The 18,274-nt window shown below is 34.6% G+C and overlaps 1 protein-coding gene across 1 annotated transcript in view; it reads left to right on the forward strand.

The window, feature by feature from the left end:
- The first annotated feature begins 1,588 nt into the window (after positions 1-1,588).
- wnt7aa (wingless-type MMTV integration site family, member 7Aa) overlaps positions 1,589-18,274 on the forward strand; it is a 45,954-nt gene continuing 29,268 nt past the window's right edge. Inside the window, exons 1-2 of the mRNA XM_030135535.1 lie at positions 1,589-2,146; positions 9,444-9,670. Of these exons, the coding sequence (XP_029991395.1) occupies positions 2,076-2,146; positions 9,444-9,670 (298 nt within the window). The 5' untranslated portion in view covers positions 1,589-2,075. The remainder of the gene's footprint in view (positions 2,147-9,443; positions 9,671-18,274) is intronic.

Genomic DNA, 18,274 nt, shown 5'->3' on the forward strand with positions numbered 1-18,274 from the left:
TATTCTACTTTTCTTTTTTTTTTTTATTCAACAATTACTTTCTTATGTTGATTGATCTGTCCTCCATTTTTGCACGATTTTTCTATTATGTGCATTTTTCATTTACTCTGTATGATTTTTCTTTTACTTTGCACATTTTGTCTTTTATGTTGAGCTGTTTCTCTTATTTTACATGTTTTTGATTTTATTTTGTATTTTTTTCTTTTATATTTCATGTTTTTTTTTGTTCTATTTTGCAGATTTTCTCTTACATTGAACTCTTTTTCTTTATTTTGCATGATTTTTCTATTATTTTGCACATTCTTCCTTAACTTTAAATGTTTTTTTTTTTTTTGCATGTTTGTTCCTTTCATTCTTCATGTTGTTTTGTTCTATTTGCCGATTTTCTCCTTCATTGATCTGTCTTTCTTTTATTTTGCATGATTTTTCTATTATTTTGCTCATTCTACCTTAACTTTAAATATTTTTTCTTTTATTTTTCATGTTTTTTTGTTCTATTTTGCAGATTTTCTCTAACATTGAATTGTCTTTCTTTTATTTTGCATGACTTTTCCATTATTTTGCATGTTCCTGTTTAACTTTAAATGTTTTTCTATTATTTTGCATGATTGTTTTTGTTTGTTTGTTTGTTTTTTAATTTTACATGCTTTTCTCTGATATTACCTGCAACCCCCTTACCTTTTCATGTCCCCACCCTGATGCATTCAACCCACTGAACTGTCTTTGTATCTTTACTCTCACATTTACCCCCCATTCCATATTATGTGCGTGCACGTGCACGTGCGTGCGTGTGTGTGCGTGCGTGCATGTCCCACTGAGTCGGTATCTGATGAAGATGGGGTTGGAAATGAGGCAGATGAGTGGGAATGAGTGGGAGGAGCGTGGATTTTTGGAAAACAAATAAAAAGTGCCGGTAGTTTGCATGTTTGTTCCTTTTGTTCCATTTGTTCCATTTTTTTCCATTTTGCATGATTTTTGTTCTTTTTTGCAAATTTTCTCTTACACTGAACTGTCTTTCTTTTATTCTACATGATTTTTCTATTATTTTGCTCATTCTTCTTTAACTTTAAATGTTTTTTCCTTTTATTTTGCATGTTTTTTCCTTTTATTTTGTATTTTCCTTTTATTTCTCATGTTTTTTGTTCTATTTTGTAGATTTTCTCTTACATTGAACTGTCTTTTTTTTTTTTTTTAATTTTGCATGATTTTTCCATTATTTTGCACATTCTTCTTTAACTTAAATTTTTTTCTTTTATTTTGCATGTTTGTCCCTTTTATTTTTCATATTTTTTCTTCTAGTTTGCATGTTTTTTTTCCCCCTTTTATTTTGTATTTTTCCTTTAATTTCTCATGTTTTTTGTTCTATTTTGCAGATTTTCTTTTACATTTCAACTGAACAAATGAAAACAGGATCATACTGAGTGCGTGCGTGCACGTGCGTGCGCGCATGTCCCACTGAGTCGGTATCTGATGGAGATGGGGTCGGAAATGAGGCAGATGAGTGGGAATGAGTGGGAGGAGCGTGGATTGTTGGAAAACAAATAAAAAGTGCCGGTAGTTTGTGCTGGATGTCAGACGGACACGGAGCTACCGTGAGGAGGAGGAGGAGGAGGAGGAGCGCGCGCAGGACACGGTCTCCGTACGGGTCTGATGGACGCGGAACAGGTGCGAGGATCCGCGTGAGATCTGGTCCAGGTCTGCAGGTCTGCGGATCTGCGCGTGTACCTGCAGGCGGAGGAGCCTGCGCAGAACACGCCCTGATACTAAAGGTACAGACGCACGCACACACACACACACACACACACACCCAGGAGGACTGAGCCGCTTTCACCTGGACCCGGACCCAATGCCCCCCCACAGGCCCGGGCCCAGGCCGACCCCCCCGGACCCTTCCCAAATGACCGCAGGACGCGCGCATTTCCACGGACTTTGGAGGAGCTTTGTTCCCGTCTGCAGCTCCGAGATCCCGCGGGGTTTCAGGGACTGATCCAGCTGCGGAGACAGAGGAGCGCACCGAGGAACCGGACCCCCCCGGACCCGGACCTCCGGGACCCGGGACCCCAGCACCGAGCACCATGAGCAGGAAGACGCGCCGCTGGATTTTCCATTTTTTCCTGTGCCTGGGAATAGTCTACCTGAAAATAGGGTGAGTCTGAAACCTGAGGGTTTGTGCTGAAGAGGAGGACCACTGGGACAGAAATAATGACATGAAGGTCCAACATGGGGTTTTTTATTATTATTATGAGAAAAAAAAAATCTGAATTCTGAGAAAAAAAGTAAGAATTGTGAGATTGAAGTCAGAATTCAGATTTTTTTTCTCAAAATTCTGACTTTAATCTCAGAATTCTGACTGTTATATTTATTTATTTTTTATTATTGGTTTCAGATTAAAGTCAGAATTCAGACTTTTTTCTCAGAATTCTGACTGTTTTATTATTGGTGTGAGATTAAAGTCAGATTTCAGACTTTTTTTTCCCTCAGAATTCTGACTTTAATCTCAGAACAATAATAATAATAATAATAATAATAATAATAATAATAATAATAATAATATATATATATATATATATATATATATATATATATATATATATATATATATATATATATATGTATGTATGTATAAAAAACAGAATTCTGAGATTAAATTCAGAATTCACATTGATTTATTTTGTTATTATTGGTGTGAGATTAAAGTCAGAATTCTGAGGGAAAAAACAGTCTGAATTCTGACTTTAATCTCAGAATTCAGACTGTTTTATTTATTTATTTATTATTGGCGTGAGATTAAAATCAGAATTCAGACTCTTTCCTTAGAATTCTGACTTTAATCTCAGAACAATAAGAAACAAATTAAAACAGTCAGAATTCTTAGATTAAATTCAGAATTTAGACTTTTTCCTCAGAATTCTGACTTTTTTCTCATAATAATAATAAAAAATATATATATTTGACCTTATTATTATTATTATTATTATTATTTCCAGTTCTGTTTATTCACAGCTGCGATTCACATTTGATTTATTTAAATTAGATCAGGGCTGTCAAAGTCATGTTAGTTCAGGTTCCACATACAGCCTAATATGATCTAAAGTGATAGAATGATAGAAATAGATAAAATAATAGAAATAATAGGATGAGAACTTATAAATAATGTCAACTCCAAAGGTCTCTCTGTTTTTGAGTGAAAAAAGTAAAATACTATAATAAAATGTTTACATCTACAAACTGTACTTGAACATAACGTGAACAAATAAGAAAAGTCTTAAGAAAAATACGTGTAATTTTAACAATATTACACCTTAGTTTATCATTTAAACATGTGCATCTCAACTTACAGATCACAGTGGATCTATAAATGCACTAAACATTGAGTGATATTCAGAATATTGTAAAAATTCCACATACTTCTCTTAAGATATTTCAGGTTATTCACATTATTTGTAAAAGCCAAGTCTGTAATTGTAAACATTTTTGTGCAATTTTACTTTTTTTTTTTTTTTTTTACACTAAAACAAAGAGGAAAATAAGCTTTTTTCATTATTTATACATTGTTGTGACAGTATTTTACTGGTCTGATCCACTTTAGATTGAATTGACCTAAAATGACTTGAACATCCTTCATTGTTCATGTCTTCAGTGTCATTTTTGCATTTTACTAATTCATCCCAGGGCCGGATTGGACCCTTTGGAGGGCCACTTTTGGCCCCCAAGCCACATGTTTGACACCTGTGAATTAAATAATAATATAATCATCTATAAATAATGACAACTCCAAATGTTCATCTTTGTTTTAGTGTAAAAAAAAAAAAAAAGTAAAAAGTGAAAACCTTTCACAAAAAATAGTAAAAACATGATCATCCATGAACTAACTTAAATGTTTTAAGAAAAATAAGTGCAATTTTAACCATATTAAACCTTAGTTTATCATGTACACATGTGCATTACAACTTACAGATCACATTGGATCTACAAATACGCAAATCATTTAGTATCAGGCATCTGGAATTATCACTATTGTGATAATTATCATGATACATTGGGATAGTTATTACCATACCATCACCCAGACATATATCCTAGTGTATTTTATATGTACAATACTGTGATAATGAGTTTAAAATAGTTTCTGTTTGATTGAAACTAGACAAATATAAAATAACTTTGTGGTGAGAGCTAATTTTATATGACAGACACAAAAAAATGTAAAGAATCTACAATTTTTTAAGAAAAATAAGTACAATTTTAACCATATTATGCCTCAGTTTATCATTTCTACATGTGTATAGACCACAGTGGATCTACAAATACACAAAACATTTAGGATCAGGCATCTGGAAGTGAAAAATATAGCATTTAACTTGTGACACCGAGGACTGTTAATGTGTTCTGTGTCATTTTTGCATTTTACTAATTCATCCCAGGGCCGGATTGGACCCTTTGGAGGGCCGCTTTTGGCCCCCGAGCCACATGTTTGACACCTGTGAATTAAATAATTATGTAATCATCTATGAATAATGATAACTCCAAATGTTTATCTTTGTTTTAGTTTAAAAAAAAAAAAAATAAATAAATAAATAAAGTAAAAAGTGAAAACCTTTCACAAAAATGGGAAAAACATGATCATCCATGAACTAACTGAAATGTTTTAAGAAAAATAAGTGCAATTTTAACCATAATAAACCTTAGTTTATCATGTACACATGTGCATTTCAACTTACAGATCACATCGGATCTACAAATACACAAAACATTTAGTATCAGACAACTGGAAGTGAAAAATACAGCATTTAATTTGTGACACCGTGGACTGTTAATGTGTTTTGTGTCATTTTTGCATTTTACTAATTCATCCCAGGGCCGGATTGGACCCTTTGGAGGGCCGCTTTTGGCCCCCAAGCCACATGTTCAACACCTGTGAATTAAATAAAAACATAATAATCTATAAATAATGACAACTCCAAATGTATATCTTTGTTTTAGTGTAAAAAAAGTGAAAAACCTTTCACAAAAAATGGGAATATCCTGAACATCTGTGGACAATCTGCAATTTTTAAAGAAAAATAAGTGCAATTTTAACCATATTATGCCTCAGTTTATCATTTCCACATGTGCATTACAACTCAAAGACCACAGTGGATCCACAAATACACAAAACATTTAGTATCAGACAACTGGAAGTGAAAAATATAGCATTTAACTTGTGACACCGTGGACTGTTAATGTGTTCTGTGTCATTTTTGCATTTTACTAATTCATCCCAGGGCCGGATTGGACCCTTTGGAGGGCCACTTTTGGCCCCCGAGCTGCATGTTTGACACCTGTGAATTAAAAAATAACATAATAATCTATAAATAATGACGACTCCAAATGTATATCTTTGTTTTAGTGTAAAAAAAGTGAAAAACCTTTCACAAAAAATGGGAATATCCTGAACATCTGTGGACAATCTGCAATTTTTAAAGAAAAATAAGTGCAATTTTAACCATATTATGCCTCAGTTTATCATTTCCACATGTGCATTACAACTCAAAGACCACAGTGGATCCACAAATACACAAAACATTTAGTATCAGACAACTGGAAGTGAAAAATATAGCATTTAACTTGTGACACCGTGGACTGTTAATGTGTTCTGTGTCATTTTTGCATTTTACTAATTCATCCCAGGGCCGGATTGGACCCTTTGGAGGGCCACTTTTGGCCCCCGAGCTGCATGTTTGACACCTGTGAATTAAAAAATAACATAATAATCTATAAATAATGACGACTCCAAATGTATATCTTTGTTTTAGTGTAAAAAAAGTGAAAAACCTTTCACAAAAAATGGGAATATCCTGAACATCTGTGGACAATCTGCAATTTTTAAAGAAAAATAAGTGCAATTTTAACCATATTATGCCTCAGTTTATCATTTCCACATGTGCATTACAACTCAAAGACCACAGTGGATCCACAAATACACAAAACATTTAGTATCAGACAACTGGAAGTGAAAAATATAGCATTTAACTTGTGACACCGTGGACTGTTAATGTGTTCTGTGTCATTTTTGCATTTTACTAATTCATCCCAGGGCCGGATTGGACCCTTTGGAGGGCCACTTTTGGCCCCCGAGCTGCATGTTTGACACCTGTGAATTAAAAAATAACATAATAATCTATAAATAATGACGACTCCAAATGTTTATCTTTGTTTTAGTGTAAAAAAAAATTAAGTAAAAAGTGAAAACCTTTCGCAAAAATTGGGAAAAACATGATCATCCATGAACTAACTGAAATGTTTTATGAAAAACAAGTGCAATTTTAACCATATTATGCCTCAGTTTATCATTTCTACATGTGTATAGACCACAGTGGATCTACAAATATACAAAACATTTAGTATCAGGCATCTGGAAGTGAAAAATATAGCATTTAATTTGTGACACCATGGACTGTTAATGTGTTCTGTGTCATTTTTGCATTTTACTAATTCCACGGCCGGATTGGACCCTTTGGAGGGCCGCTTTTGGTCCACAGGCTGCATGTTTGACACCCCTGATTTAGAGCTTTTCATCTTGTTCCGACCTGGAGAAAAAACTCAGTGCCCCTAAAAATGAAACCAAGAGTAAAACTGCAACAATGAACTGATTTATTAAATGAAAATCATGATATATACTGTATATATCAAGAAAAAAAAACCTAACTTTATTATTCTAGGCTTTACTTCGTTTACATTTGGAGCTAAACTTCCAACATGTTCCCTCTTTTTCCTGTTTTCTTTCATTTCACTGGTGCATATGTGTTGTTGAACATCTGATCGCTGCAGTTGTTTTCATTGTACTACCTCCAGGTTTGTGAAATCTTCTGCACCTTGGCAAGTGTTTATCTCATTCGATCTATAAAGAGGAGCTCAAAACCGCAAACAACCATCTGGTGTTTTCAACTTTCACTCACAAAAACCAGCCTTTAAGCGTGAAACAAGCAATGATTGGACATTTACCGGCTGACGGGAACATTTTTTTGGCCTTTTTGCTCCAAATGTTAACCCTAAAACCATTGGATTTCAACTAATAAACCAACTATTAGTTATTTGTAGAATTAACTGATCACTTTGAATTATTTTTAAAGCTAAAAAATGGCCAAATTGTCTCATTCCAGCACCTTAAAACCCTTTAAACACTTTAAGTGAATGTCACAAGAACCATAATGTACTAGATCTGAGGAAAAATGTTGTTTCTGTGTTTTTAGATGAGGCACAAACTAAACTTTACTAGTTCGAACATTAATATTTATATGGTTAAATTTCTTTGAATTATCAGTATGTTGTTTAAACAGTATGTTTAACCCATAAAGACCCAGTGCTACTTTTGTGTCAGTTCCAACATAGTTTTTTCTCTGTATTTAACTTTTCTTGAGTGATTTATCACCATTTATTATAATATTATTCTCTGCATTTTGCATTTTTTCAGTAAAATTCTGTATTTTCCTGTATTTAATTCACTGATCATGTAGATGTTCATTAAAGCTCAGATTAAAGTTGAGGATTATTATATTGAAAACAGATAAACTGAAGAAAAAGTGACGTTTTCAGTAAATATATCATTAATTCAATATAAACCCACTGTCACTGATCCAACTCCATGGTTAATAATTCTTTTTTCTTCAATTTTATTCAGTTTTTGGCTTATTTTGTCCACGTTACTTATTATTTTGTTGATTTATTATTCATTTTTGTTCATTTTATTGATCACTTTGGCTGTTTTTGTTCATTTTGTTGCTAATTCTATGCATTTATTTATTTATTTATTTTTACTTCATTTTAGTTTATTTTTTGCTCATTTTTTCATGTTATTTAGGATTTCTAAAGTTTTTGTTCATTTTATTATTTAATATATAAACCCTGCGTGTCCATCCACTGTCATTGATCCAATTCCATGGGTTCTTTTTTTTTTTTTTTTTTTTTGTTCTGTTCAGTTTGGGGCATTTTTTTTTGTCCACGTTATTTATTATTTTGTTGATTTATTATTCTTTTTTTTTTTTTTTTTTTTTTTTATTGATCACTGTGGCTATTTTTGTTCATTTTGTTGCTTATTTTATTGTATTCTTTTTTTTTTTTTTTTTTTTTTAACTTCATTTTGGTAAATTTATACTTATTTTTTCATGTTACTTAGGATTTCTAAAGCTTTTGTCCATTTTATTATTTAATCTATATAAACCCAGTGTGTCCATCCACTGTCATTGATCCAACTCCATGGATAATTTTTTTTATTTTTTCTTCAATTTTGTTCAGTTTGTGGTTTATTTTGTCCATATTACTTATTATTTTGTTGATTTATTATTCATTTTTGTTCATTTTAATGATCACTTTGGCCGTTTTTGTTCATTTTGTTGCTGATTTTATTCTTTTTTTTTTTCTTCATTTTAGTAATTTTTTTTTCATGTTATTTAGGATTTCTAAAGCTTTTGTCCATTTTATTATTTAATCTATATAAACCCAGTGTGTCCATCCACTGTCATTGATCCAACTCTGTGGGTTTTACTGGAGAATCAATGTTGTAGAAGATGACGGTGTTTCCACGGTAACTACAGAGCCTCTGAACGTCCAAATGGGTCATATCTGATCACCATAAAAGATGAATAACTGTATTTTACATCAATTATTGACATGTATTGATAAAATTAGAGGATTGACAGGTATTAAACAGTTTAGGGTCTTTATGGGTTAAGGACATCCTTTGGGAAACACTGAGCATATTTGACCATTTTTTGACATTTTAAAGACCAAACAACCACTTAACCCTTTCATGCACAAATTATGAGAACCTTAGTCAAAATTTTTTCCTGAGTGTTTTTATTCCTCTTTAGGCATGAAAAAAACAATGCGATTGAAAATTTTCTTCTGAAAAATAAAAAAATAAATAAAATAAGAATAATTTAAAAATTTAAAAAATACATTAAAAAAAAATCTTATGAACCTATTTTTCATGAAGTTGCAAAAATGACCACTCAGCTGGACACCACACGTTTAAATTTTGATGCACAGAAACATGTATTTACTGATAAACTGTGTGAAAACTATGGGGAGGGCTTGTGATTCTGGGGGTTTATGATCAGGAGAGATCTACATAATGTTACTAATTCATGTCAGAAAAGATATGTAGTGTCTTAAAACTTTAATAAAGATATGTGTAAAAAAAAATAACAAAAAAAACAAAAAGAACAAAACCCATGAATATACAAGAGAACAGCTGTAGAATAGCTGTCCACCGTAGTGACCAGTATGCATGAAAGGGTTAAGCAATCAACTCTGTCAATACTCTCTAGTTGTAGCCCTAAAATAAATCCGTTTATAGCGTTCAGGGTATGAATATGTTGTTACAGAAGCCTCCTTTCTTTAAACATTAGTTCAGAAAAAGCTAGAAAAACTGCCCTTGTTCTAACCTGTGGCCTTCATCGTAGGGGTTTGTCCTCGGTGGTTGCACTTGGAGCCAGCATCATCTGTAATAAAATCCCCGGCTTGGCCCCCCGTCAGAGGACTATCTGTCAGAGCCGGCCCGACGCCATCATCGTGATCGGAGAGGGAGTCCAGATGGGGATCAACGAATGCCAGTTCCAGTTCCGACACGGACGCTGGAACTGCTCGGCCCTGGGAGAGAGGACGGTGTTCGGGAAAGAGCTCAAAGTGGGTACGTTGGACTGAACCCTGACCTGTACAAAGAACCATCCACCCACCTGGAACTATATATATACAGTCATGGAAAAAATTATTAGACCAGCCCTTGTTTCCTTCAGTTTCTTGTTCATTTTAATGCCTGGGTAGGGATGTGATGATATGAAAATTTCATATCACGGTTATTGTGACTAAAATCATCACAATTACCGTTATTATCGCGGTATTGTTGAAATTGTGCTCAAAATGTTCAAAAAGTACTGATACACGCACTGAAATAATTGAACCAAGTTGTATTTTGAAAAAAAAAACAAACAAAAAAAGTTATAATAATAATTATAATAATAATAATAATTATTTTTTAAAATAAAATAATAGGCACAATGTTCTTTTGGCAGAAACATTCAAATATTAACATGTAAACATCAAACATACAAATGTGCATTAAAGATGGAACTTTATGGCCATTGTTTGACTATTTTCCATATCAAGTTAGAGTTGTTTGAGTTTCTTTTTCGTAGATAGATAGACAGATAGATAGATAGATAGATAGATAGATAGATAGATAGATAGATAGATAGTCTCTCTCTTTGTCTTTCAAAGTGCGATAATTAAATGTGGTTATCATGATAGCTAGAATTTAAACAGTAATACTAACCGTTGGGAATTTTACAGCGGTTTATCGTTATACCGTTTACATCCCTATGCCTGGTCCAACTAAAGGTCCATTTGTTTGGACAAATATAATGAAAACAACAAAAACAGCTCATAGCAGTTTAATTTCAGAGCTGATATTTATCCGTTTAACATGTTTTCTTGATAAAAACCAAAATCACTTCAGTTCTTCCATCAGTATCTATGTCATTGTACTGACAAAAACAGTGCTTTTAGACATTCCATGTTTTCTTTTCTGTCTGTTTTAGTCACATGACACACACAGGAGTTAGGACTGGATTGTATAACCATTGTTTCAGATGACTTAGGATGGTCTTATAATTTTTTCCGCGACTGTATATACATAATACATAGAATGTAGTGCTGTCAAATGATTAAAATTTGTAATCAGATTAATCACAGGGTTGCTGTGGGTTAATTTAACCTCCTGAGACCCAGGGAATGTCAGCAAAGTACAAGCTTTTTTTGTTTTTTTATTAAACAAGTGTCTATGTTGGAAACATCATGATGCAAGAGTTTTTTCAGATGCAGTTTTTAAAAGTTTTACCTCCGCCAGGAGTTATTGTGATCGCTTTGCTTTGTTTGAGTGTGCGTTTGATAACTCAAAAAGTTATGGACGGATTTTCATGAAATTTCAGGAAATGTTGATACTGGCACAAGGAAGAAATGATTACATTTTGGTGGTGATCGGGGGGGGGGGGGGGGCACTGATCTGCCTTGGTGGAGGTCTGCACTCCCCGAGTGCTTTTCTTTTTATGGAATGTCCTTTGTGGTGGATAGTTTTCTTTTTTTTTTTTTTTTTTTTTTTTTTTTTTGTGGACAGAAAACCCATAGCTGGGTCTGAGGAGGTTAAATAGTAAATATCATTCATTTTCATCTATATTAATCATGTTTTATTTCACATGAGCAAACAGACTCAAGAAAGAAGGGAATATATCTGCACTTAATGTGTTTGTCCAAGCTGGACGACATGTTAGCTGAAGTGCTAGTAGAATCCCAGACTATCGTATGTTTGGCGTTAATGTAGTATTTGAAGCTGGAAGTATTTTGGTGAATAGAAAACTCCTTCCGTCAGAGTGTGTCTAATAGTTTATGTTGGTCGACTGTTCCGTCTTGGTTTTTTTGTCCTCATATTTCCATCCAGAGGACCAATGTGCTGTTTAGCGTCTTCCATCTTTATGGATGGGTTCTGCTGTCTGTCACTACCGCATCAACTGACCATTTGTTCATGTGCGTTAACGCTAACTCTTAGCAATGTGATATCATGAATTGCGTACAGATTACACGCCACTTTTAATTGGTGTGTTATCTGTACGCATTCTAAGCTTTCCACATGTATGTTCACACCGCGTAAAATACCACACCGTTAGTGGTTAGGGTTAGTGGTTAGCGAGATGAGAGGTTAGTGTTAGGGGTTACGAATTTGTAGGTTACCTATTGCAACCTATTGCACGAGCCGCTAAATGCACTAATGGCATGCTAATGGCATGCTGTTTTATGCAGCATAAATATACACGCTGAAAGATTATATTGCGAACAGATAACACACCAATTGTGTCACATGTGTCGTATGTGACACCACTTTATTGCATTTGGCGTGTTATACATACACATTTTCATCCTTTCGTGTGTTATTTAATGCCATTTGATGGCGTGTCAATGCGGTAACCTCTAATTGCTAACCCTAACCGCTAATTGCGCTAACCACTAATCATGCTAATCGCTAACCCTAAACCTAACCGCTAATTGCTAACTGCTAACCCTAACCGCTAATTGTGCTAGCTGCTAATCACGCTACTTGCCAACTGTAACCCTAACCCTTGCCCTAACAGCTAGTTGCACGATCTGCTAAATGCGCTAATGGCGTGCTGTTTTACGCGGCCTAAATACACACACTGAAAGATTATAATGCGAACAGATAACACACCAATTAAAAGTGGCGTGTAATCTGTACACAATTCATGACATCACGTTTCATCCTGTATTTACATTATGTGTGATGTAACTAGTTGTAGATGTAACAAATTAAAAAGGAGTTAAAACAGGTTGTAGAAATCCACAGGATTTTTGCCCAAATGAATCTAAAGATAGTTTTGCAGCAGCTGGAGGTTCAAATTCAAACTGTACGAACTATTAGGGTCCAAATACACAAATAAATGAACCACAGACTAAGAAAAGTGGGTTTAGAGAAATATGAGCTCTTTAAAAATACTGTGATACTGCGTGTAAAGTAGTTTTATTTTGCTTTTAATTATCCTTATGAATGATACCATACGAATATAAAATGACTTTAAGGTGAGCACTAACTTAATATCCCACTGACAACTCCACTTCATCAGCCTCATGCAAAGTGCCGTAAAAGACGCTGTTGAAACATGTCGACATGCCTCGATAGCCCTCCCAATATTTTTTTTCACTCCTGAAATAGTTAAGAAATAAGCCGTTCCATGTTCAACTTTACTGCGCCAGCGGCTTGTTCACCGTTATGATTTATTGAGATGTTTGTTATGTCTGAGCAAAGCTTTCGAGTAGCGCATTAAAAAGCAGGAGAGTTTGGACTAATACATCCAAAAACAATCCCAAATAAAGAAAGAAAAAAAAAAAAAAAAGACGTTCCTCTGAGGTATTGGACCTCTGACACTTGACAAATGTCAGCGCATCTGCTCTCGGTGGGAAAATAAGCCGCAGATTTTTATCCTGTCTGTGGAATAAGGCTGGAGGCGATGCTTGCTCCGATGACAGGGCTGCGGAAATAAATGGAGAATCATATTTAAGGCTGCTTTTCCAACGTCTTGTCCTTTAAGTTCAGCCTGTCATCTCAGTATGTGTTCGCTTTGTGAAGCTTCAGGGGATCAGTTTTCACTCCGAATGTCAGCGAGGATTAAAGCTCTTGATTCAGCTCTAATTGGGTCGTATTGCACATGCAGGCCATGATATGTGTGTTTTAATGGATGAAGGAAGAGCCGTTAGTGTTTGACTTGTAAGACATTGGTGGATTGGCTCATGTTTGGTGTATTTATAGAATCTTCTTACACCACCTGGATAAATAAGAACCCCATCAGCTGCATGAAACTCAAGTTCGACTCTTTATCGCAGTTCAGATAAACAAAGATGGCCACAGGAAATGGAGTTCGCTCAGTTATTTTGGGCAACACAACCGGATGAAATTTGATGAAACTCGCAAACAACAAAATCTTTGTTAACCCTTTCATGCATGACTTATAAGAACCTTAGTCAATATTTGTTTCTTGAGTGATTTTATTCCTCTTTAAGCATGAAAAAAAACAATGCATTTGAATTTTTTTTTTTTTTTATATGAACCTATTTTTGATGGAGTTACAAAAATGTCTACTCAGCTGGACACCGTACATTTAACCCTTTCATGCATAGTGGTCACTCCAGTGGACAGTTACTCTACAGCTTTACTCTTGTATATTCATGGGTTTTGTTGTTTTAGTTCCATATCAACCAACACAGTGGACACTTATGCATCATCTCATAAACTGCAATTCATACCATTATTGCAACTTTGCTGTTCTTGATTGGTTCTTGAGTGGAAATCAATTGTTAATATTTATTTTTTTGCATATTATCTCCATGAAGTGAGTAATAACTAGTATTAGAATATGTTAAAATGTGAGAAAACATCAGATTAGCTGCATTAAACATGGTTTCATTTCACTGTTTTCATATCACTTTATGATATTGGGTTTTAAATACGTGTTTCTTTGCTTCAAGAATAAAATTCATGGTGTAGCTGAGTGGACATTTTTGTAACTCCATGAAAAACAAGTTGATTTAAAAAAAAAAAAAAAATCACATTGTTTTTTTTTTCATGCCTAAAGAGGAATAAAAACACTCAGGAAAAAAAAAAATCTTGATTAAGGTTCTCATAATTCATGCATGAAAGGGTTAATTTTTAAAGTAAAGAACCATGTATTTAAAACCCATCATACTGTGTGAAAACTATGAAAGAAAAACAATTTTAATGCAGCTAATCTGATGTTTTCTCACATTTTAAGTAGGGATGCACCGATACGCGTATCGGCATCCACTCCGATACTCAGTGTATGTACTCATACTCGTAAAAGATATCCGATACAAATGCACCGATACCACTTACGGCCGTTTGACATTCCCAGTTCAGTGCAGCAGGTACAAGGAGGAGGAATAATGTGTGAAGAGTGTGGAGATTTTTCAAAATAAATAATGATGAAATGATAAAAGTAGTGATAGTGATAAAAGTAACGCTGACTGCAAGTAACGTTACAGACACAGACAGATACAGACGCAGCGTTCTGTCCGTCCTCTGCGTACATTCCATCCGTTTTCCAGGTGCGGGAGGATGCGTAAACAGAATGAGAATACCAGCGGGAGTACAGAGCAGTGCGGACCACCACCAGCAGAAGTGAAAACGAAACTTATTGCTCATATAGCTTTTCAGGCAGACGATACAGGACAATCAGATCACGAACAAACAGACTCAAAAACAGTTTTTACCCAACAGCAATAACCACCCTCAATGCCAAAACAGTCTGTAACATAACACATACATACAGTAATGGAGATCGTGCAATGATTGAATGAATGGCTGTGAGTGTTTGTTTGTTTTTATTTTTATAATTACACTGGGTTACAAAAAAAATGTTTTTTGCAAGTTGTCTAGGTTTTTTCAACTGAATTAGGACCATTTTGCACCGCTAAATCCAAAAATGACATCTGTTTTTCTCAATCAGGTCAGGTTTTTTTGCTAATTTGATTTTGAAAAATTTGATCTTCTTACAATCTGCGCCCAAACTTTATCGTGGTCACCAAGTTTAATACCAAAATAAGATTGGTAAGCACACTTTATGAAACTTGTGACTTGATTCCTGTTAGGTACAATGGTGTATTCACCGCAGATGTAGCAGAATACATCAGGCTTATTTTTGCAAGATCTTCTAGTCGAAGCCATTTCATTCACCTGTAATATTAAAAAAAACATTAATCATAAATTGGCAAAAGTAAAATCTTCAGAACTCGTTTATTGCAAGAAATATGAAAGAATTTTGTATCATATGATGTGAAAATGCCCATAAATGTAAGCAAAAATGTTAAAAAGCCAATATGTAGCATAGTTCAGAAAGTTGACCTGATTGAGCAAAATTAATGTGATTTTTGGATTCAGCACACCAAAATTATCCTAAATCAGCTCAAAAAACTTAAACAATAAATTTGTTGTTGACCAGTGTTATTTATTTACTATTGTGATGTTTGTGTCTGTGTTGTTGTAGTTGTTTTTATTATGCACTGACTGGTGGACATTTTTTAATTTCGTTGTACATGTTTCATGTTACAATGACAATAAAGGCTATTCTATTCTATTCTATTCTATTCTATTCTATTCTATTCTATTCTATTCTATTCTATTCTATTCTATTCTATTCCTGCTGAAGCTAAACTTTTAAACCTTACCAGTGAAAACGCTCCAACATTAGTATCACATTAGTGTTACCTCTGTCGTCTCCATGTTTGTTATTACTGACTTTCTTCTTCTTCTTCTTCTTCTTCTCAAAAAACTTTATTTTTCTTCGTGGTATTTGTCCAGTATGGTTAATTTAGAGCAGCGCCCCCTGGTGGATTAATTGACAAACGCTCATTCCAACACATTAAATGTCAGTAGCAGCACTTTGTTCCAGTCAGACTAATGACAACGACAATAAAGCACATTTACAAAAGGAACTAAGAATTGGAATGGGATTATTAAATACTCGTATCGGTACTCGGTATCGGCAAGTACTCAAATGTAAGTACTCGTACTTGTTCTCGGTCTGGAAAAAAGTGGTATCGGTGCATCCCTAATTTTAATATACTCTAATATTAGTGCAAAAAACATGCAAAAAAAAAAATTGTCTAAGAAAACTGTTAATTATAGTCTCATAACAATTCGCAATTGATTTACACTCAAACATGTAACTGCAGATCAGGTTTATCAAGAACAGGAAAGTTACAGTAATGGTATAAATTTCAGTGTTTGGGATGAACCACTGTGTTGGCTGATATGGAACTAAAACAACAAAACCATGAACATACAATAGAACAGCTGGAGAATAGATGTCCACTGTAGTGACCACTATGCATGAAAGGGTTAATATCAAACTGGAAGGAAAAATCCAAGGCACTCTCTTTAAACATTAAAATGCATTTATTAACATGGCACGGTCATATCTAGACCTAGGTGTGTGTTTAAAGAGAGTGCCTTGGATTTTTCTTCCAGTTTGATATCTACTTTATGAATCCCTTTTTTCCAAAGAACACCTCGAATAAACTCTGTTTTGGTCCAAGAAGCATTCCTTCCCATGAATTGTTGAAAATCCTTGTTAACTTTAACCACAGCTACATTAGGAAAAAACAACTTATACTGAAGAACCAGAAGTTAGCATCTAGTGTTGGTCAGTGGTGGACTGTAAATACTGTAAATAACACACAACATTTACTGATGATTCAGATACTAGCAGTTGTGAATAGTTCGTATTAAATACTTGCTATTAAAGGTGCTCTGATCAGGATTTTTGAGTTGTTTGTTGACACCAATATTGATCGCACAACTTAAATTTTAGGCCATTTTAGCTGCACATATAGAAATTAGCATCTTCGGATTGAGCTGTAATGAGACCAGTGATAAAACTATTTAGAACAACTGTCATCCAATAACATATAACAAGAGCATTGAAAATAGTAGAGTTAGGGCTGGGCGATATGGGAAAAAATCATATCATGATAATTTTTTTCATGTCAGACGATATCGATATGTATCATGATATAAATTAAAGCACTATTTTTGTCCAACTTAAATTTTCCATTCCTCATAGGTTAGTTGTAGAGCCCGACTGATTAATTGGCCGGCCGATTAATCGGGCCGATTATAGCTTATCACCAATTAATCAACATCGGCCAATATGTAGCCGATATATTAACTTTTTTTTGCTGCGCGGAGATTCTGTCACTCGCTGCTCCTGTGTGTGTGTGTGTGTGTGTGTGTGTGTGACACGGAGAGTCAGAGGAACAGTAAAGCGAGTTAGTTTCACTTTCACTCCTGCTCGGACAATGACGCTATCACCCCACACACACACAATCACATTGTCTCGGAGCTACTGCTAATCCCCCCCGCTCCAACTCTGACCCCACCACCACCACCGGCGAAAATCCCAGACCGCTACCACGCGTTCTGATGAGGATAGACCGCTACCCCCCCCCCCCCGAAAATCACAAACCCCCTGTCTCATGAAGTATTCACCCCCCACACACACACCCATGTCCATGCACTTCCTGTCTACCTCAGTTTAATTCTGCCAGCAGGCCTGGGTGTTAATAGTATAGGGGAGACTGGGGACAGTTGTAACACAACACAACAAAACTTTACCGATATTTACTAAATGTTGAAAAAACAGAAGTACGTAATGTCAGTTTTTCCATAAAATCACAAATGCGATCATTTGTTTATTTATTATCGCGAGATGACACGAGAAGTCATTCCATAAACATGGCGACAAACATAAATATCGTGTTGATTTACAGATATATTCATTATTATTATTATTATTATTATTATTATTATTATATATTACTCCTCCATCTCGTACTAAATTAAAAAATGATTGGGTTTCCTGGTGTGTCCGCACATACCGACACGTTACTTTTAAAACTCTTTTTGTTTGCTTGTTGTAACGTCTGTCAACATCCGTTTTTTTTTTTTTTTAATTTGTGTGACTCTAGTTGCAGAAAAAGGTCTTTCCATTGCAGTTGTGTGTGATACATACCATTTGCACTACATATACCATTAGCGCAATGATTTGTTTATTATCATGAGATGACATGAGAAGTCATTCCATAAACATGGAGAAAAACATAAATATCGTGTTGATTACCTCCACCAAGGAGGTTATGTTTTTGCCAGGGTTTGTTT

This window comes from Sphaeramia orbicularis, chromosome 5 (genome assembly GCF_902148855.1).
Source record: "Sphaeramia orbicularis chromosome 5, fSphaOr1.1, whole genome shotgun sequence".
Lineage (NCBI taxonomy): Eukaryota > Metazoa > Chordata > Actinopteri > Kurtiformes > Apogonidae > Sphaeramia > Sphaeramia orbicularis.